The sequence below is a fragment of the Colias croceus genome, chromosome 12, assembly GCF_905220415.1.
Source record: "Colias croceus chromosome 12, ilColCroc2.1".
Taxonomy (NCBI): Eukaryota; Metazoa; Arthropoda; class Insecta; order Lepidoptera; family Pieridae; genus Colias; species Colias croceus.
In genome coordinates this window covers 10515391-10534622 of record NC_059548.1, presented here as the reverse complement: position 1 = coordinate 10534622, position 19232 = coordinate 10515391, and the positions used below count along the sequence as shown (strand labels likewise).

General features: G+C 32.3%; 1 protein-coding gene across 2 annotated transcripts in view; it reads left to right on the top strand.

Moving 5' to 3' along the window:
- The window catches only part of LOC123696536 (protein real-time), a 53956-nt gene extending 47978 nt beyond the window's left edge, over window positions 1-5978 (top strand). Inside the window, exons 14-16 of one of the 2 annotated variants that reach the window (XR_006752093.1) lie at window positions 4152-4276; window positions 5003-5099; window positions 5710-5978. Coding sequence is in view for 1 of the 2 variants with exons in the window: in XM_045642809.1 (XP_045498765.1) it covers window positions 4152-4276; window positions 5710-5794 (210 nt within the window). In the remaining variant the exon portion in view is untranslated. The remainder of the gene's footprint in view (window positions 1-4151; window positions 4277-5002; window positions 5100-5709) is intronic. The other variant, XM_045642809.1, reaches the window with a different exon arrangement.
- The last annotated feature ends 13254 nt before the right edge of the window (window positions 5979-19232 follow it).

The window sequence follows — 19232 nt, the reverse complement described above, 5'->3', positions numbered from 1 at the left end:
AATAACACAAAATTCAGGACAAAATAAGTTAAATATACAGCCGAATTATAAACTTTAAGAATAAAGTTTCTTATTAATAAAGAACTAATACTAAAGAACTATATATTTGTAGACATCTGCGTGATAATTTTCCTTCTAAACAACCTAATGCGTTACACAGAAAGCAAAAACGGAACGTTTTTCTCGCGCACGCGTGCATTGCTTGTCAGTAATTGTCAAATTATTGTCATTCATTGTTGATTGATGATTCATTGTCAAGTTTTATAATTAAAGAATAACAATACAACGACCACTGTTTATATATTTATTAAAAATGGATATTACGCCGGTAAGTACGCCTTTATATTTCTTCTTTAAAATCGTCTGCCGCTTACTTTTTGCTTCGGACACTTTTAAAGTCAAACATATATTTCTGTTACAGAAATCGAAGAAGGCTATGAGTAAAGACGAGATTGCTCAATTATTATAACCAGTAAGGAGACTAATGCTTCTACGAATAAATTAAAGGATGAATGTTGGACTTCGTTGACCAACACATTTAATGCAAAAATTGGTCAAATACCTACCAGGAAAACTTTTTATTTTCAGCCAAAAAATTCAAACATAATAAGGATGATGGACAAATATTAGGAAGAAATAATTGAAATACTGAACATACAATAATTGAAATACTGAACACAAGATAACTAATTAATTTTTGTATATTATTAAGCAATATATCTAGACATACGGTAGAAAAAGAATTTGTTAGGTAGTGCTAAATGTAAATCTTATGTAAAAAATGTATTTAGTTCAGAGAGCCTATTACAGCGTTATGGAATATAATATAGAAGATGATAATCGATGGAGGGTTGTCGTGTAAGAATCACAGGACAGTTCTTTGGCATATATTATGTAGTTACATATTACTATGTAAAATTAAACTGTAATAAAGAAATAAAACTTTTATTCCATTTTATTATGTACTTTTATTTATTTTTTATTATTTACAATACAATGTTTAAAAAATTGATTTCTACATTGCAAACATAGACATACATATAAATATACTAGTGGTCCGCCCCGGCTTCGCCCTTGAAATACTGAACACACAATAACTAATTAATTTTTGTATATTATTAAGCAATATATCTAGACACACGGTAGAAAAAGAATTTGTTAGGTAGTGCTAAATGTAAATCTTATGTAAAAAAATGTATTTAGTTCAGAGAGCCTATTACAGCGTTAAGGAATATAATATAGAAGATGATAATCGATGGAGGGTTGTCGCGTAAGAATCACAGGACAGTTCTTTGGCATATATTATGTAGTTACATATTACTATGTAAAATTAAACATAGTTATAAAGAAATAAAACTTTTATTCCATTTTATTATGTACTTTTATTTATTATTTATTATTTACAATACAATGTTTAAAAAATTGATTTCTACATTGCAAACATAGACACATATATATACTAGTGGTCCGCCCCGGCTTCGCCCTTGGTACATGTTTATGTTTTCTTTCCATAATAACCATCCTCGTACTTCAAGGAACATTATAAAAAAATAATTATCGAAATCGGTCCACCCGTTCACGCGTGATGCCGTGACCAAGGGAAATAGGTCTGCCACTGATATCGATATTGTGCCTAAAGCATAGAACCTCAGCGTCAACAGTAATTGATGTTATGGAGATACCCCATGATTCCTGAAATGACAACATAAATTAGGTATGTAATAAGGTTAGACGTGTTTGGTATAATATTAATGCCTCCATTAAACTAACCTGGCTTCTTTTATTCGTACGTCTGGATAAATTTCAAGAAGTAATTGTTCAACAGATTCTTTATCAAGTCGAAATCTCAATTGAAATTCGTGAGAATCCAGGGTCGCAAAAAAATCCACTCCTTCTCTATAATATATACTCTTTCACGCCCACTATCTTCTTCCGAAATTCGATATAATATTAGACACTTCTCTATCACTATCTGAACTCCACATTTCGATATTGAAGCGGAAACAATGAAATAGTAAGAATTTAACCGCCCGAAATCGACGGGTAAACAAAATGCTATACGAATAGTAACTTTGACAGCATAATGACATTAAAAATATTTATAGGAACGCGATAAACTGTCTTCTCCATACAATATGCTTACCGTTCGTTAATAGTAACCCTCCCATCCGTCAGTAGGAAGCCGTCGGTAAGTTGCTTGACGAGACGTTTTTTATAGGAACGATTTTCGCTTACGCTTGGTTAATTATACTACTATTCGTAACTAAAAGGGATCGTTTTTCAAATATAGGAACCGGGCATTAGACAGCTTTGAAGAATTGATAAAAGTAATTAAATATGTTTATAAAATTTATTTTTTTGTTTTTTTTTAATTACTTGCTTCCCTAAACAATAAATAATAAATACCCTATTATTTAAACTTAGCTATAAATAATACCCTAATGTTAAAATCCTTATTTACGCAGATCGCAGATTAATAATAATAATAATATAAGCTTTTATTTCCTTACTTTTACAAAAAATGTTTTACAATAATACTTTATATAATAATTTGTAAAATCTTAAAACTAGTATATGTTTATTGTTAGTAACATTGATGCTATTCTATGTTAGTACTTATCCTATTTTCTTAATTGTAAGGACCGCTTTGTGCGGTGAAAGCCTCCTCCAAAATTTTCCATTTCTGCCTATCATTAGCCATTATCGCAGATTAGCAATACAAATATACTAGCTTATCATAGAGTATAAATGATACATTTTAATTTTTTTTATATAGCTCACTTGCTTCAGTTTTTAAAAACGATTAACTTTTACTTTTAGTATTCAAATACTTAGCGAGGAGCGAAGCGACGAGCGTGTTAGGTTAACTTTTGAACTGCCGCACGAGCCGAGCGAGCGAAGCGAGCGTGCCGCGTCAGCGGCCGGCGAGTGCCAGAAGCGACTTTAGGGCGATTCCCACTCAAACAAAAAAAAACTACGTAGGTTTAAACTTTTGAGGTGTAACCTACACTAAATTGGTACTTTAAAGTGTGAAATTAACCTCAAACTAAAAAAATTAATATAAAATAAAGGGGGGGGGGCTCCGCACCCCCCCCTTCACAAGGGGGGTTCTACCCCTCCCCTCCCCCCGCCCCGTTTTGAGGTGTTGCCTATTCTAAAGTGCTTCCGCGTGAGCACGAGCGTGAGCGTGAGCACGAGCGCGAAGATGAACACAAGTACTGGCGCAAGCGTACATTCACACTTTATGCACATACCGGGATTCACACTTAGGGTTCATACACACGATGCTGAAAGCCGCCAAGGCGGCTAGTCGTCCGGCTGACCGCAGGATGCGGTTGCGAATGCGGCCAGCTGGATCGCGGGCAGCCGCATTCGCAACCGCAACGTGCGGTTGAATAACCGTTGCGATTTGCGGTCATGTTTCCATTTCAAAGATGGACGTGGAAGACGTTGCAGCTATTTACTACATCACGTTACGTAAAGAAGAAACAACAAGGAAAGAAGTACTGGGTGCATTCTTATTTTCGAATTGCACACACTCACTCAATGACGGTCAGCCACAGACTGAACCGCACAGTGCGTATGGTAGCCGTCCGGCTGACCGCCACTCGGGCCGCAGCTTCCATTCAATAATATTTTGTACCTTTTGTTTTGTGCTTGGTATAAACAATAATATAATAATAATGGTACAAATGTATGGTTTGATAATTAATAATCTGTGTAAAACATTAATTTAAAAATTGTACGCCACATGGCAGATCACAGTGGATCACCTAATGTAATAACCCATAATACCTGTGACTTACAATAAATAATTTTTGAATTTAAATTTGAATTTTTTTGAATTTTGAGCGGTCTGCGGGTAGCCGCATCGCAGTGCGCATAAAAATTAATATTACGTACATAATTGTGCTTGCGGTCAGCCGGACGGCTACCCGCATAGTGCGTATGAACCCTTATACTCATATTTGCCAGTGATAATGATTAAAATAGACGATGATGAGTGTCCTACCAATTTGTATTATAATGATAATAAATATGATAATTATAATGATTGTTGTATGCGCAGTTACATCTGTAACTAAATATTGTGATATTTCTTACTGTTCTATTAATTACCTCAAATAAAATAACACTACTAATGTCCCCAGGGCTCGCACGTGATGTCGCACACGGGCAGCTACATCCTGCAGTGGCGGTGCGAAGCCCCGGACGCCCCGCACCGCGCTGCACAGTTGATGTATTTTCACGAAACTCTCGCTAGCTTGACTTATAAGTAAGTGTTACTTTTGTTTTTAACCGACTTCAAAAAAAAGGAGGAGGTTATCAATTCAGCCGTTATTTTTTTTAGTTTAAGTTTTTTTGGTTCTGAATACAATACAAAGTGTTAAGTATTGGATTTTTACTATTGTAATGATAATTGTTTTTAATTATAGATTGTGTAGCATTGAAATTTTTTTATAAACATTTGGAATGTGTGTGTTTTTTATAGTATTTCTTGGACTATTTTGATGGACATATTTTAAATAATTAACGTATTTAGAAATTGATGACACTAAGAAATTACGAGACCTAAGAAATATAAAAGGCAATATACAAAAATTATTGTTTTGATAAGTCACCTACATTGAGTTAGTGTGATTTGAGTCATTACATACAAAACCACCACAAAATATACTTTGCTTATATTATTTACTAGATTCGAGCCCGCGGCTTCGCCCGCGTTTTCAAAGGAAAACCCGCATAGTTCCTGTTCCCGTGGGATTTCCGAGATAAAACTTATGTGTGTTAATCCAAGTTACCCTCTATATGTGTGCTAAATTTCATTGTAATCGGTTCAGTAGAATTTGCGTGAAAGAGTACCAAACACACACACATCCTCACAAACTTTCGCATTTATAATATTAGTTGGATGGTTTTTATCTACCTATTTACCTGAGTTTATCTTACTTGTTATATCTACCGTATTTACTCTACTTGTTTTTTTATTTGTTTTCACTAGGCCACTCACAAATTAGCAGTAAGATTAGTTAAGATGGTAACAATATCTAAGCGGGTGGCGTCGAAGGTTCCGATATAGAATAAAATCAAATGCTGAGGTAATAACGTGAGTGGCCTAAATAAGAAAATATGATTTTGTTTTAATTTTATACCAACCTCCTTTATATAACAGTGTGAGGTTTTTATTTTCAAAAGTATCTACGTATGTCATAGAGCTTGAAACCTTTTCATACTGACTTATATAAATGTTACTCTTTATATTATTTGACTGTTTATTAATTTACGAGTCGTTTACTAATCAATATTAAATTAACAGATTCTAAATTTTTTAACAGATATTTTATTTAACTGACGTTCGTTCTGGAAAATAATATATACTATGATTATTTACCTGATTGAATTATACTGATTAAAATTTTTATTTAACTTAATCGTTTGCTTGTATAAATTTAACTGTGTCTTTTACTGATACTTACTGCTTCTAGCTTTAGTTTGGCTTCCTCTATTTTTTAATCTAACTGCTACTAACTTCAAACTCACACACACATTTATTTATTCAATTAGACTTTTTTTAGAAGCACTTTCGAATCGTCGTAACATATTTTTAACATTTACCACCGATTCGGAAATGAGCTTGAAACTAACTAACCGTTTTATCCTATATTCATAATATTTATTTTTTTACTAAAATTAATTATATTTTCCAAGGGGCTCCATGTCAAGCCTGCAGTCAGGGACGAGCGGTTTCTCCTGCCTCAGCAACAAGTCTGTCGGCTCGTGCCCGTCGCGGTGATGCGAACTGCCCGCGCCCGCCACGCGTTGAATGCGAAGCGAAGCGAAGGCGTGGCGAACGCGAAGCGTTGCGAAGCGAAGGCGTTGATATATTTGTGAAGAGGGAAGAGTGGTTTAGTGGTGGGGTGGAAGGGAAGCGGGATGTTAGATTGTGACGGAAAAAATATTGTAAAGTGATCAAATATACTTATTAGTTGTTTGGGAATTCAGCTAAAAAATATTCTATGTACGGAGGATAATTTTAATTCAGTGTTAAATGTGTTATGGAATTAGGTTGGTTGATTTGAAAAAGTTATTTATGAATTAAATGTGATTGTAGTGTTGTCCATGTTGACACTAGATGTCCGTGTAATAGGAAATTTTGATCTTGATAAATGTCGTAAATCTGGTAACTTTGTTGTTTGACATGTATGGTAACAGATATGTATGTAAAGAGGTTGTTCAGAAAGGCATTAATAGAATAATAATAAACATCTATATAAATACTATAAGGCACTCTTATATGCCTAAGTGATCCTGCTAAGGAATACTTTTTTATGAAATAAAATTTTCTATGATTTTCGCAGATTAGAATTGTTTTCTATCACAATTATTTATACAGAAAATCTATAAAAGAAACAATGTGATTGTAAATAATACATTATATTTTCAATATAAAACACGACCATGCCTATGTTTTGAAAACAAAATAATTCTTACATTTAAATGTATTATTATAAAAAGTAGTAAATCTATATCTTGTGTGAGTATTTGAAAATGTCCCGTAACCCTTCGCCACGTATGTGACAACGATAATGGCGGTCTTTTGAACTGTCATGTTGACGTTTGACAGCTGTCACTGTCAAATGTCAATAAAAGTATCAACGTAGTTTGTATTGTTGCGATATCTTAGCGAATAAAATAACTACGTAAGTATAAAAATAACTGTTTTGTGATGATGAAAAAATAATAAATAGCAACCAAGTGAGATCATGGAAGTATCGTGAAAAGTAACAGTGATTTTTCACAGCTATTTTTATCAAGTAGAAAAATGCGTTACATGCCGTTGTGACATAGTCCAGTTTGGAATTGAAGTTTTATCGCTCAGATAAAATATATTTATGACCGAGATCGGTACTATTGATGTATTTTCAACCGTAGTACATAGTAATAGAATCTATTTTTGATTAAATAGCCAAGTGTTGGAAATAAGTAATAAATAACTAATAACGTAATGATTGCACGCATTCAACTTGTAAATAATATTTTTAAAACTTCGTAATGTTTTAATGTTTTGCTGTAGGTTCGTAGCGTAGTTTTTATTCTGTATTTTAGTGTGAAGTCCTGTTAGGTTATAGTATTTAGCCATTTAGGTATTATCTAAAGGTCTACAAATGTGTTATTGATAATTTAGGAGATTTTAAAATGTCATAAAATTGCAAAATATCGATAAATTATCATTAATGGTGTTAATTCTTAACTCATTAGTAAATAAACTATAAGTAAACCTATTTTCTTATAATATTTCTAGCTCACAAAAGTCAATTTACTCAAAGCTATGTGATTTACGTAAGAAAGAAGGTTCTCGTATTTGTGAATTAATTTTGGCATTGCGAGACAAGGATGGTGATAGGAAAATTGTATACTTTGTCTCTGTCTATCAAAGATGTAATTGAATTAGTAAAATATGAGAACCAATGAGAACATAATGTAGTAGTAGCAAAAAAGTCAATTTATTTTGTGATCGCAAGTAACTAAATAGTTGTGGTTGAAATATAAAAATAGTTCGAAATATTTTTTTTTTACGTAGGTAATATATATTATTTTTTTGTCGACGTTTTGTATGAGTATACTAAAAAAATTAATGAAACAAAAAAAGTACATATTTTTAGTAGCATCATTACATTTTTATCACATTGAAAAATAAAATAACGTTAAAACCTATAACAAAATTACTAATTGATTTTTTTGCTACTGCAATATTATCAAAGGATGAGGACGTAAGAAAAGTATCTCAAATTGAGGATGTACAAAAATGGATTAAAATGCATATTTTTCCAACAGAACGCTTGTAAAATATTTAATACTTAATGTTAAATTTATCATGTTGAATAGATATTCACGATAGATTGCCCTAGATAGGGCACAGACTATTTAGACATATTATGATAATAAAAACTATAGTAAAATACATAAAAAAATATTAATTAGCTTGAATATAGATGAGTTATCTTAGGTAGAAGTTACGTCGTGCCAAGGAACGTATAAAATGAACCTACTCATTACTTTATTTTATCTAAATAAAAAGAAATAAATATTTTAATAGCCAAATTGCGAAATCTGTAATTTCTTTCTTTTTATCTATGGTCAATTATAATCTATTATTTTCAAATATGGGCGGGAAACGCGTGATGCCTTCCCATTGGCTGATTCTTTATAAGACAACATGGCGACCACATTGTTATTACATTGTACTAATTGTCTTAATCGAATACTATCTCCTGAAATAAACTGCTTAAAAAACTTCAATAATGACCATAAACTGACTGTGAAATAGAATATTTATAACATAAATCTGTAACTATTGCTCCTATTTTTCACATGACTGTCTTACATTGTTAGTATAATTAATCAGTAAATGTAGGAAAGTAACAATAATTTAATATTAATATTGTTATATCAAGCCAACTATATCGTTATATTTTAAGTATAGATGTTATACATATGTGTGTATGTGTTTTAAATAAGAATTAAAACTGAAATATCTGCTTCAAGATTGCCATATAAAAATAGATTCTTGCAAATGGCTACATTTTACAGTAATAGAATCGCTCAGTAGGTACTTATAAATAAGGAATTATAAATAATTTAGAATAAAAATAACATTTTATTGTCAATAAGATTAAATGAACTGCTTGCACTCTCAACTTAGACTCTCAAACCTTGCAACATCGGTAGCTTTAATTATCTATATGTAAAAACAATTAATAGCTAAATATAAAAAAATACACAAAACGTGCAAATTATTTTTTTACATAGTGCATTTGGTGCGTAAAACAATAATGTTTGGAATTGTTTTGCTTGCAGAAACGATGCTTATTTTGACATGACACGCTAAGTTTTAGAAAAATCTCGTTATCAATATTTATAATACATAAATATCAGATTTATATTTTTATCACATTTAAATAAAGCAAAATTGTAATGAATTTGAAAGAAAATTGTTCTAAAATCTATGGTTGGAAGATTGAAAAAAATGATGAGGTAAATTTATGTTATCTATGGCTGTATCGTGTGTCAAAAAAGGCGGGAACTTGTAATTGATAACTAGGTATGTTTCATATTATGTAAAAAGTCCTGTTGTGTAAGTGTATTTAGCTAAATAAATGCGAATCCTCTTAAAATATTGTCGGAAAAGTTGTGAAAAATGTGCAATTCGATATCAGACTTGCAGAAGTAATGAAATTGTTATTTATTTTAGGAAATTATTATGATAGCGGAATTTATTGTCTATTAAATAAAAATATATTAACTGTTTGTTTTATTTGCTTTATACCTTTATACAATAGATATACTTTTTGTATGTCTTGTCTAAAAATATGAATACCCTTACATTATTAGCAGTTAGCTATCTAACTTATCTAAGGTACCTAAATTAAACCTTAGATAACCTAATAATAGATATTCATTTTACTGAACCATCTAGAATGATAGTATTGATACAAAAACTTCATCTAAAGTCATTGAGATATATCTAAAGTACGGAAAAAAAGCTCGTTGCACATAACGATTATAACGTGCTTATCTTTATATATAAAAATGAATCCCAAAATGTGTTGGTACCTAAGCGCATAACTTGAGAACGGCTGAACCGATTTCGATAATTCTTTTTTTATTATATTCCTTGAAGTACGAGGATGGTTCTTATGTAGAGAAAACGTAAATATGTACTACGGGCGAAGCCGGGGCGGACCGCTAGTATAATATAGATATTTTGAAACGCAAAACGCATACATCATACAAAAGTTTAATAAAACGAACGGTTGTGGTCTGGCGGACTGAGCCAGGCTTAGTTTTCATTGCCTCACTTTTCTTGCGTACTGGGTTTCTAGGCGTATTTATTCTAGGAAGATAAGAAAAAATAGAGGATGGTAACTACTAACTATGGTTTATTAAGTTTTATTGCATGAACTCAGAAATTTCGATGTAGCTATGCACCTAATACACTGAAATACGTGGAAATACATAACTGAAAAGAAGAAGAAGAGTGCTAAAATCTGACGAGTTGTAGAATAATACTACTTAAAGGTAAAAATCAAAATGAAGTACCTATTATCAGATTTATCTATACTGTTCTTTATGCGTTATGTTTTTCCTACGACCAAGTAAAACATTCGTCCTTCATTAAACCATTAAACAAAGTGTTACTTAAGTTTCCCATTCGAACATATCGATATAAAATTTCAAATGGCCAAGGCGTAAAATTGTCCACCTTATCAGAGACTATAAAAGATTTGTAAAAAATGAACGTTTTCCAATAAATCCTTGCCAATCAAAAGTGTAGTTGTAAAACCCGTTATCGATCTTAGGTCCTTCGGTTATGGTTCATTATTGTATGTAACACAATCTCCGATTGTAAATCTAATGTAATTTTCAATTTTATACTCGTTTTATTGTAACTGCTTGTTTGTTGGGAAATGGAAAATTTTGATGGCTCCTGTAGGTAATGTAGGTACCTATAACATAGCGCCATCTAGTTTATTACTTACTAGCTGCGCTCTGCGGTTTCACCCGCGTGGCTCCGCTCCTGTTGGTCTTAGCGTGATGACATAATATAGCCTATAGCCATAGACCTATAGCCTTCCTCGATGAATGGGCTTTTTCAAATCGGACAAGTAGTTCCTGAGATTAGCGCGTACAAACAAACAAACTCTTCAGCTTTATGATATTAGTATAGATGTGCACCGCAACGTTGGCACTTTTCCCATGTTTGAATATTTTAAAAACATTTGATACATAGAAATAATCAAATCCATCGAAATCGGAAGAATTTATTTAAATGACACAGATATAGTAGGTATTTTATTATCTGTGACACAGCTGCTATGTAGGTAGGTAAAAAAAATTGTTAATGGCTTTTTAAATCGGGCGACATTTAATTATTTTTTGTACACTTATCAAAGTAGATTGGTACTTCTTACCTATAGTCTGCAATTTGATAATTTCTTCTAATTTAGGCAAGTACGTAATATATATCGTGTCTTTGAGGCTTCTCATCAAAGCGATGCTCTTGATCGTTATTCGTATTCCAAGACATTTATCCTCCGACTGTAGTCTGTGTATTGTACCTAGAATTGAATGAATAATATAATTTGAACTTTTTTTTACCAATTAGGTGGGAAGATAGATTTGACCGATAACAGAAAATAAAGAGCTAGGGCGTGCTTTCTTTTAAGCACTCCCCCAGCTCTAAAATAAAGTTAAATTAATAATTAATTACTAAGGTGCAATAATTATAATTTGGTAATAATTGTTATTAACTAGTTACATAAAACTAGGCTATCCTGTTTGTAAAAAAAATGTTTTTCATAGCTTACATATTGTGTATTTGACCAACGAAACGAGGACTGAACAAATACCAAGGCTTGGAATGGTTATTACTCCCGTAGAAGTAGGCTAATGAGTATTTGCAAAGGAAAAACTAATAAAGCATACATATGACTACCGTAGAATTGATCCAAGAGTCCGTTATCGTAAAATAGTTCCAATACTCCGCATAGAAACAATGCGATCGTAAAACTCGTGGTAAAACTTCCACTGTAGGGCGCGTTCTATATAACGCCTAACGACTTACAATTGGTAATTAAATTCAATGCTATTTTACGAGAAATTTGTATGTTCCAGTTTTTAAATGCATTCTCAATGAGCTGAATAATTTACTCTGCAAAAAATTACTGGGAAAAGGGAGAACTACACGTTGCCTTATTCCTTGAAATAGTTGATAATAGACGATACGCTATCGCTTAATTTCTAAAAAATAAAATGAAATTTAGAAGGATTTCTTTACACGTGTATGATGCTAAATAGTTACGCAATTATTATAGACCATGTGCGGTGTTTTTAATAGTAAAAGTCATTACTAATAAACACTGAAAGCCATATCAAATTCACTTAGCGTGCACCAAGAAAAATAAGTGCATTATAGTAGTTACCTATATATTAGGTATATTATAACTATATGTAGTTTTAAATATTATATCCTAATGTCCATATAAAACTTAGGTAAAATAATTTAAAAGAAACAGACGCGACATCTGGTTGAAAGATTCATGAGGGTCTCGTGAGGAAAAGAGGAATACCTACATGCGCTTTTTGTGGCATTTTATACTCTGTATATTTGACTAGATTGAATTCCGTCTATTGAAATAGGTACGAGCTTAGAGTATTCATACTACCTTGTAATATATACTCTAAGGGTACGAGTTTTTGATACTTTACGATTCAATTGTGTACGCACAATACGAACAGTAGAGATATGTAGAGATCCGCCAGACATTCATGTTGCAGATGGAGCTTAGACGCATTAACCTGACCTAATCTGATGCACCTATTATTATTAAACAAACTTAAACTTACATATACTGCCAGGCCTTTTCATATTCCCTGAAGCAAGCTCTTCCTTTCTGATCATTGCTGTTGTTGTTCTTGTTGGTTCATTTTCAAAGATGCTGTGTGACTTGAATGAATGGCTGATAACTGAATTTTAGGGTTAAAACATTACGAAGTTACTGTAATAAGTAATCTATGTGATTTACGTAGGTATACTTGCAACAAAATTGGTTCGGCAGTTTGTATAAGTATAATTATAATTCTTCAACATGGAATTTTGTCTTAAGGTACATTTAAGGTATTTTTTTAAAAGACAAACGAAATCGTTCACTTATAATAATTATTAAAGGATGGAAAAGCAATTCAAAAACTAGTAGGTAACTAAATCGATTTCAAGCTTTCTTTCACCACCCGAAAGATACAATATTCCTGGCTTCAGAAGCCCAGACTATATTACAAAGTACATGCAAATTATAAACTATATCTTACGTCGACGTGTGCATAATGAGCATTAGTTCCGGCGATACTGTGAGCCAAGACGACACGAGCCGGGGCGAACAAACTAGCTAGCACAGTTTGTCCAACCGCTCGGGTCGACGGGCTCACATGTGTGTAAATTTGACCTTTTCCCTGCATACAACCAGGATTCGCTTGATGTTACCAGTTGAAGAAATGGGAGGTTTGAAAATGTCTTCACTTGTAACGCCAATGGTCCTTAAAGTCCTTGAAGACAAGGGAGCTTTGAAGTCATAGTTTAAAGTCATAGGATCTGTATCGACTATCGACAGCTACACTTTCTGCGATTGAAATTCCTTAATTCTTGATAATTTTCCTTTATAAATATTTGGATATAAGTTTTACCTTGATTCTTGTTTTTAAAAGCCAGAAATATTATGCTTTTTATGGTAGTCCTTAAAATAATATTTCTTGAATTTTCAAATTCTAATAGGTAGCTAAATATATAAAGATATATAAGTAGTGTCTCTATCTTGCTTCTCCTTTCGCCTCTATTTGGAAAATTAAGCATTATAAGTACAATTGCAATTTCATACAGTTTCTTAGAATCTTACCATAGGTCTGTCTAATCTTAAATCTTATCACTGTCCGAAATCCTTCTTCAGAAAAAAATAGTAACAGTTAACTTACTTATTATAAAATAACTCCCATAAATACGTTGTCTTTGATGTGCTTCAAAAATTTCCATATGGAATCCATGTGCTATATTTCCCGCTTCGCTGTGGTCATTTCGTATGCATTAAAATTTTACACAAAATACCTATTAAAAGTTTTCCTTAAAAATTAGCTTTTGTCGAAAGGCCCGGAAGTTGTTCCCAGTTTTTTATGAAGCAATATCAGTCATTTATGCACCTTTCAATCTTTTACCTCTCCTGCACCGATTTCTTTAAACGCATGGCGATTAAATAATTCTTCAGATCTCATAATAAGTTTGATTTATTTTCTATTTTTTCCATTTTTGTAATAACGGATATTCACTTTTCTTTTCTTTTTCTTCCAAAAGCTATAGAATAACACATGAAAAATATTTAAAAAATATTCCACGTTAGATGCGCGCGCGCACCAGAACCGAACTAGCTTGAAAAACTAATAGTGTTTGCGCAAGTGTTTTCAAAAACAATTGTAAAGGACTTTTCTACTATTACTTTTGTGATGTTGTAGTTAGTTTAGTGTGCTGGGCTTTTCTGAAAATAACTGGATTAACAGTGAAATGATATTGAAAATAAATTATTATTGAACAAATTATTAAGTAACTATTGAGAATTATTGTTCAGTTGCTCCTGAATAGTTTCAAAAAGTAGGTAAGTAGTAGACAGAGGACTCTTGTGTCAAACTCTTCTTTGTTTCCTACAGTTTTCCAATATTTTTTGGGTGACAACACGCATTCAATTAAGTTTTTATTACCTAACAACGAATCACAGAGACGTTGCTATGCTATTTTTTAATTGAATACAGAAAAAAAAGGTTGCTTTCTTATGCCTCAGAAATAAGGCCTGAATAGTATACCTGAGATCTCTAGCGACTACGAAACCAAGTCACGGGTGCCCTACGTTTATTATCTAGGTAGGTCCTAGCTGTGCCTCGTGGTTTTACCCGCATTACTACGCTCCTATCGGCTTAGTGTGAGGTTATATTACAGCTTATATAACCTTCCTGGATAAATAGCTGAAATAAATTTTCAAATCGGACCCGTAGTTCCTGACATTAGCGGGTTCAACCAAACAAACAAACTCTTGAGCTTAAGGTATAATATTAGTAGTTAGAGTAGTTGACTTCTCCCATTTTTAAATTTCTCCCTTTTCCATAAATGTCATATTTCATAAGCTCCAGCAGCAGGCAGTAAATACAAGTGTGTATCGACCCACATAGCTGCTGCAGGCGGCTTTATCAATGTTGATAAACTCCTCGCTACGGATAAGCTGCATGCCGTGAAATCGTTGTGAACCTTTATAATTGGAACCTTATTTATGGGGTTTTTCAATTTATTTCTCGATTGCGAATGATAATTTGATGAATAATGAATTCAATAAGCAATCAAATATTAGTATGGCTTTTATGATGAATTTGATGATTGCGATAAACCTCTTCTAGGTAAATCTTAAAAGTTTGCACTGATTCGAATTTTTATCAAAATCGGCTCGTGTAATTTGGTCGTATAATAAAATGTCCTCATCATGCAGATAGAAAAGGTAATAAGAGTGCATTGTAGAGGAAGACCTTTTTGTTGAATGTAAAAAAAAATAAATGTTGTGCCAGATATTTTTACAGAAAAGCGTGCATTGCAATTCTGAAGAAAACGATAAGGCAGAACGATAAAGAAGTAAAGCCACGAGCGTAAAGTTACCTATATAATTGTGGTAATGATTATAGGTACCTATAATGAATAGGGTCACTGCAATTGGGAAAATGCTATATAGTATATAATAAGTCTTTCAATTTATTTCCTGCACCCTGTCTGATGAAACAATTCGTGATGGTAGGTACAATTTTATCCGAAAGTTTAGGCAGATGCACAAATAATAAATTATTTCATAAGTATTATATGTAATAGGTATAAGCGGTATAAGAAAAATACCCATTTTTAAAAATTCTTTTATCTAATATCTAGACAATAATATAATTTTCGAATGTAACGGAAACAGGACTAATTAATTATTATCATTGTCGCTGTAGCATTGTCCACAAAATATGGTACATTTTTAATCTCTGATTAAATTTTATTATCTCGTAAATGTTAATTATTCGGTAGTCTACAAAAATATACTGTCATAATAATATGACGCCTTGGAGTATGAAAAAGCAAAATTCATTTGGGTAAAATTTACAAGATTTTTGTTTACAGGCACATTAATTTTATGATTCTGATGTAACTTGTAACATAAACAAGCCGCATAAAATTTAATTTATATGTTGTTCTTGTTTGTAATGTGTTGAATAAATTATAGAGTTATATCCCAATGGCTGGTACCACAACTTAGCTGGATATTATGTCAGTGCCGGATTAAGCCAGCGCGGGGCCTGTAGCAAATTCTGTCAAGAGGCCCTTCGTTTGCTATAGTTTCTCAAGTTAAAGGGTATTAAATAAAACTGTACGTACACGGTGCTTCTGTGTGGGTGTTAACTGTTATGTTACCAGATATTGAAAATTTTCCCAAATTTTTCCCCGACGACGGAAGAAAGAGGGTTGTTTTTCGAGTGTATCTATGTATAATATTTCTTTGGCACGCCCTGCAGTATGAACCGATTTTGATTTATGAGGTGACATTGCAATCTAATTTTACCGTTTTACCCATAAAAATGGCAAATTCATTTTCAAAATGGCAGCATACGTTGAACTTTGAAGTTTTTTTTGTATTCCTTCGTTATTCGTATATGTAAAATTATTATTTGTATACAAAATTAAATAAGCCAAATAATCTACAGAGAACCTGTAAAACGATGTTTTATCTTTTTGTTTGTTTTCGGGAACAAATTTTACAGCGTTTTAATATCACAAGACAGCATTTTTTTACTAAAATAGCAAACCCCTTTTGACGTATTGCATGACACTATAATCGCTATAGCACTGGCGGAGGTTCGTATTCGTTCCGCCGAGGGGGTTGTGGAAGAATTCTAACAAATACCCGCGGCCCCCTCATTAAAGCGGTTCGACGGAACACAGTGGGGTTTTAGTCGGTAAGAATCCGACATAACCCACGGCTCCTTCCCCGGGGGCCGTGGGTATCTTTGGAAGATTTCCCCACTATAAAAAAAAAAAAGGTTCGTATTCGTTTTTGATTTCGTATTTTCTTTGACAAGGGCGATGGATGATTGTCATGCTCCATCTGCCTTTTATTTTGTAATCTAAGGTTTGATAGTCGATAGAATCCTATTTTATTTGATCGGGTTGTTACGACTAGCTCGTTCGATGACAATATCAGGGGATTCCCCTGTTAGTTTTGCCGTGCTACCAACTTGCGTGTAGCGCAGTGCAAGCAGTACAACACAACTTTTGGTGTAGCCAGCGCTCAATTGTAGAAACGTGGTAAAATTTTAAATTATTGTTGTAGATTTTGATACCAACGTTTCTCGTGGTAGGTACGTGTATTTTTTTTACGGTACGTGTATTATAAATTAATATTTTTTTACGGTCAGAGGTATTAGACCGCGGGGCCCCCCGAGTCGCGGGGCCCGTAGCATTTGCTACTCTTGCTACGTGGCTAATCCGGCACTGTATTATGTTCATAATTAATAGCTGGTTATTACGATCACAATATGAATTTGCCAGTCAGTTCAATTCAGGGCGTACTTAAACTGTCTGTCTCCATAATGTGTGTATACGTTTACTATACAAGAAAAACCCTATATTTCGGTAATATACTTAAATTTAACGAAGATAAAAGCCATTTTTCAAAAAATATTTATTAACTGTGCCAAAACAGCTCGCAGGTGTCATGGCGTAGGTGTGACGTCACTCTTTAGTAAATAAGTAATTATTTGTACGCATTGCGAAGAAAATTAAATAAATATTTATTTAATATGTGTTATAGAAACGAATTTCAAAGTTTATAAGTGGTGTGCAGTATTGCAGTGTGAATCCACATAAAAATAATGCTCAAAAATGTGTTGGTAAATATTTCAAGCGAGAAAATAATGATTGTATAAAGTGGGCGCGGAAAGCCCCGAAACCACGTATTGTGAATTCGCAATTATATTTCTGTTCTGAGTCGATAAAGCATACGTGAAACAAAAGAAAATAAATAAAAATGCGTATTCTCAACATATTCATAACAACAAAATACATCTGACGTGAGTTGTTTATTTAAACGTGACGTCACGCGTGTTTTAGTCAAAATGGCCAACTGCAGAATTTCAATGTTTTATTTTATTGATAATCTCATTAATCTTAATGTTTTTTAGATTTTTAAGTCGCTATATTTAATTTATTTAGTATACATTTTCCCTTGAAAACACTATTATGATCATTTATGGATACTGTCGTCATGCCTAGGAATTTTTTCCATTATTCGCTAATTTGTCTAATTTCAGCTTCGACAAAAGATGAAAGGCAAGCCATGGAGTTTTCTTGAATATGTTTTAAGAGTGCTCAAAAACAAAAAGTTTTACGTGTAACATATTTTGACAATCCATTAAACAGTGCGGTAGGTTATACCTTCATTGGAGGCTGTGTCCTTGGAGAAGAAAGCTTAAAGCTTCTACGCGTATATTATTACGTGTAGGTAATATTTTTATGAAATAGTTGAAATCTTTATAATATTTATCCTGTGCTTGAGTTTTTCGTTAATCTCCTAATAAATGGCTGGACCGTTTTTTGTTACATTTTTGTCTTGAGGTAGAGAAACTCAATTTATTTATTCAACTATACTTCCTTAAGAATTGTTTTTGAGTTGAATAAATATAATTTAGTATTTACCAACTTTAGAAAAGGCAAGGCAAGAAATTGTAATTGCTGTTTTAAAATCTGCATCTTCCATACTTATTTTCATTAATTAATAATATAACCTTCTGAACATCTTAATACATTATGAAAAACACCGACATGACTCTACTAAAACATTAGGTATTTAAATTTTTCTATGCTCGTAATAAAGAAGGTATATTAAATTCATATTTAATTGTTCTTCTTAACATTAACCTAAAATCTAAATACATCAAATAATCTGTTAAATTTTTATGTTAAAAACTTCTACAAAAAACCGTATCATAATAGATTAATTAAATGTACTTATCATAGAATATCTAATTACTTCTGTGATTACGAAATAACGGTTCTTAAATTAAAAATAACCGTTATTTAATTGGCGTAATTTAGTGATGTGCGGGTGATATATCGATAGTTGTCGATTTTGAAAATAGACTAGCCAAGGCTCGCAAATTTGCTTTTCTTTTATCGTTTCGACAACTTTGACGATACAAATTATTAAGTAACATTTCATGGTTTTGCATAAATGGAATAGCATGCACTGTTATTCATAAAATAAGATGTGATAAATTTTCTAAGACTGCGAACGAATTTTCAAAAATTTGAACGTTTAGACATACCTAGGTAGAGTATCATCATAATATAAAGTTCTCTTTATACTATAGGTAGTATCAGTATAACAATTTTTAAATTAAAGAACAACAGATGTTTAATTTATCATCATCTCTTATTAATGGATTTTTAATGATTTTACATGAGTTGTTAGCATATTAATGTGCTAAATTTAGCTGTTCAGCATAATTTTGCATATTCTTTCTAATCTTCAAATAATTTATATACTCACAAATTAGTTATGAAGCTATTTAAGTATGAATAAAATATACATTTTTATTAGTTAGTTACGTTTACATAA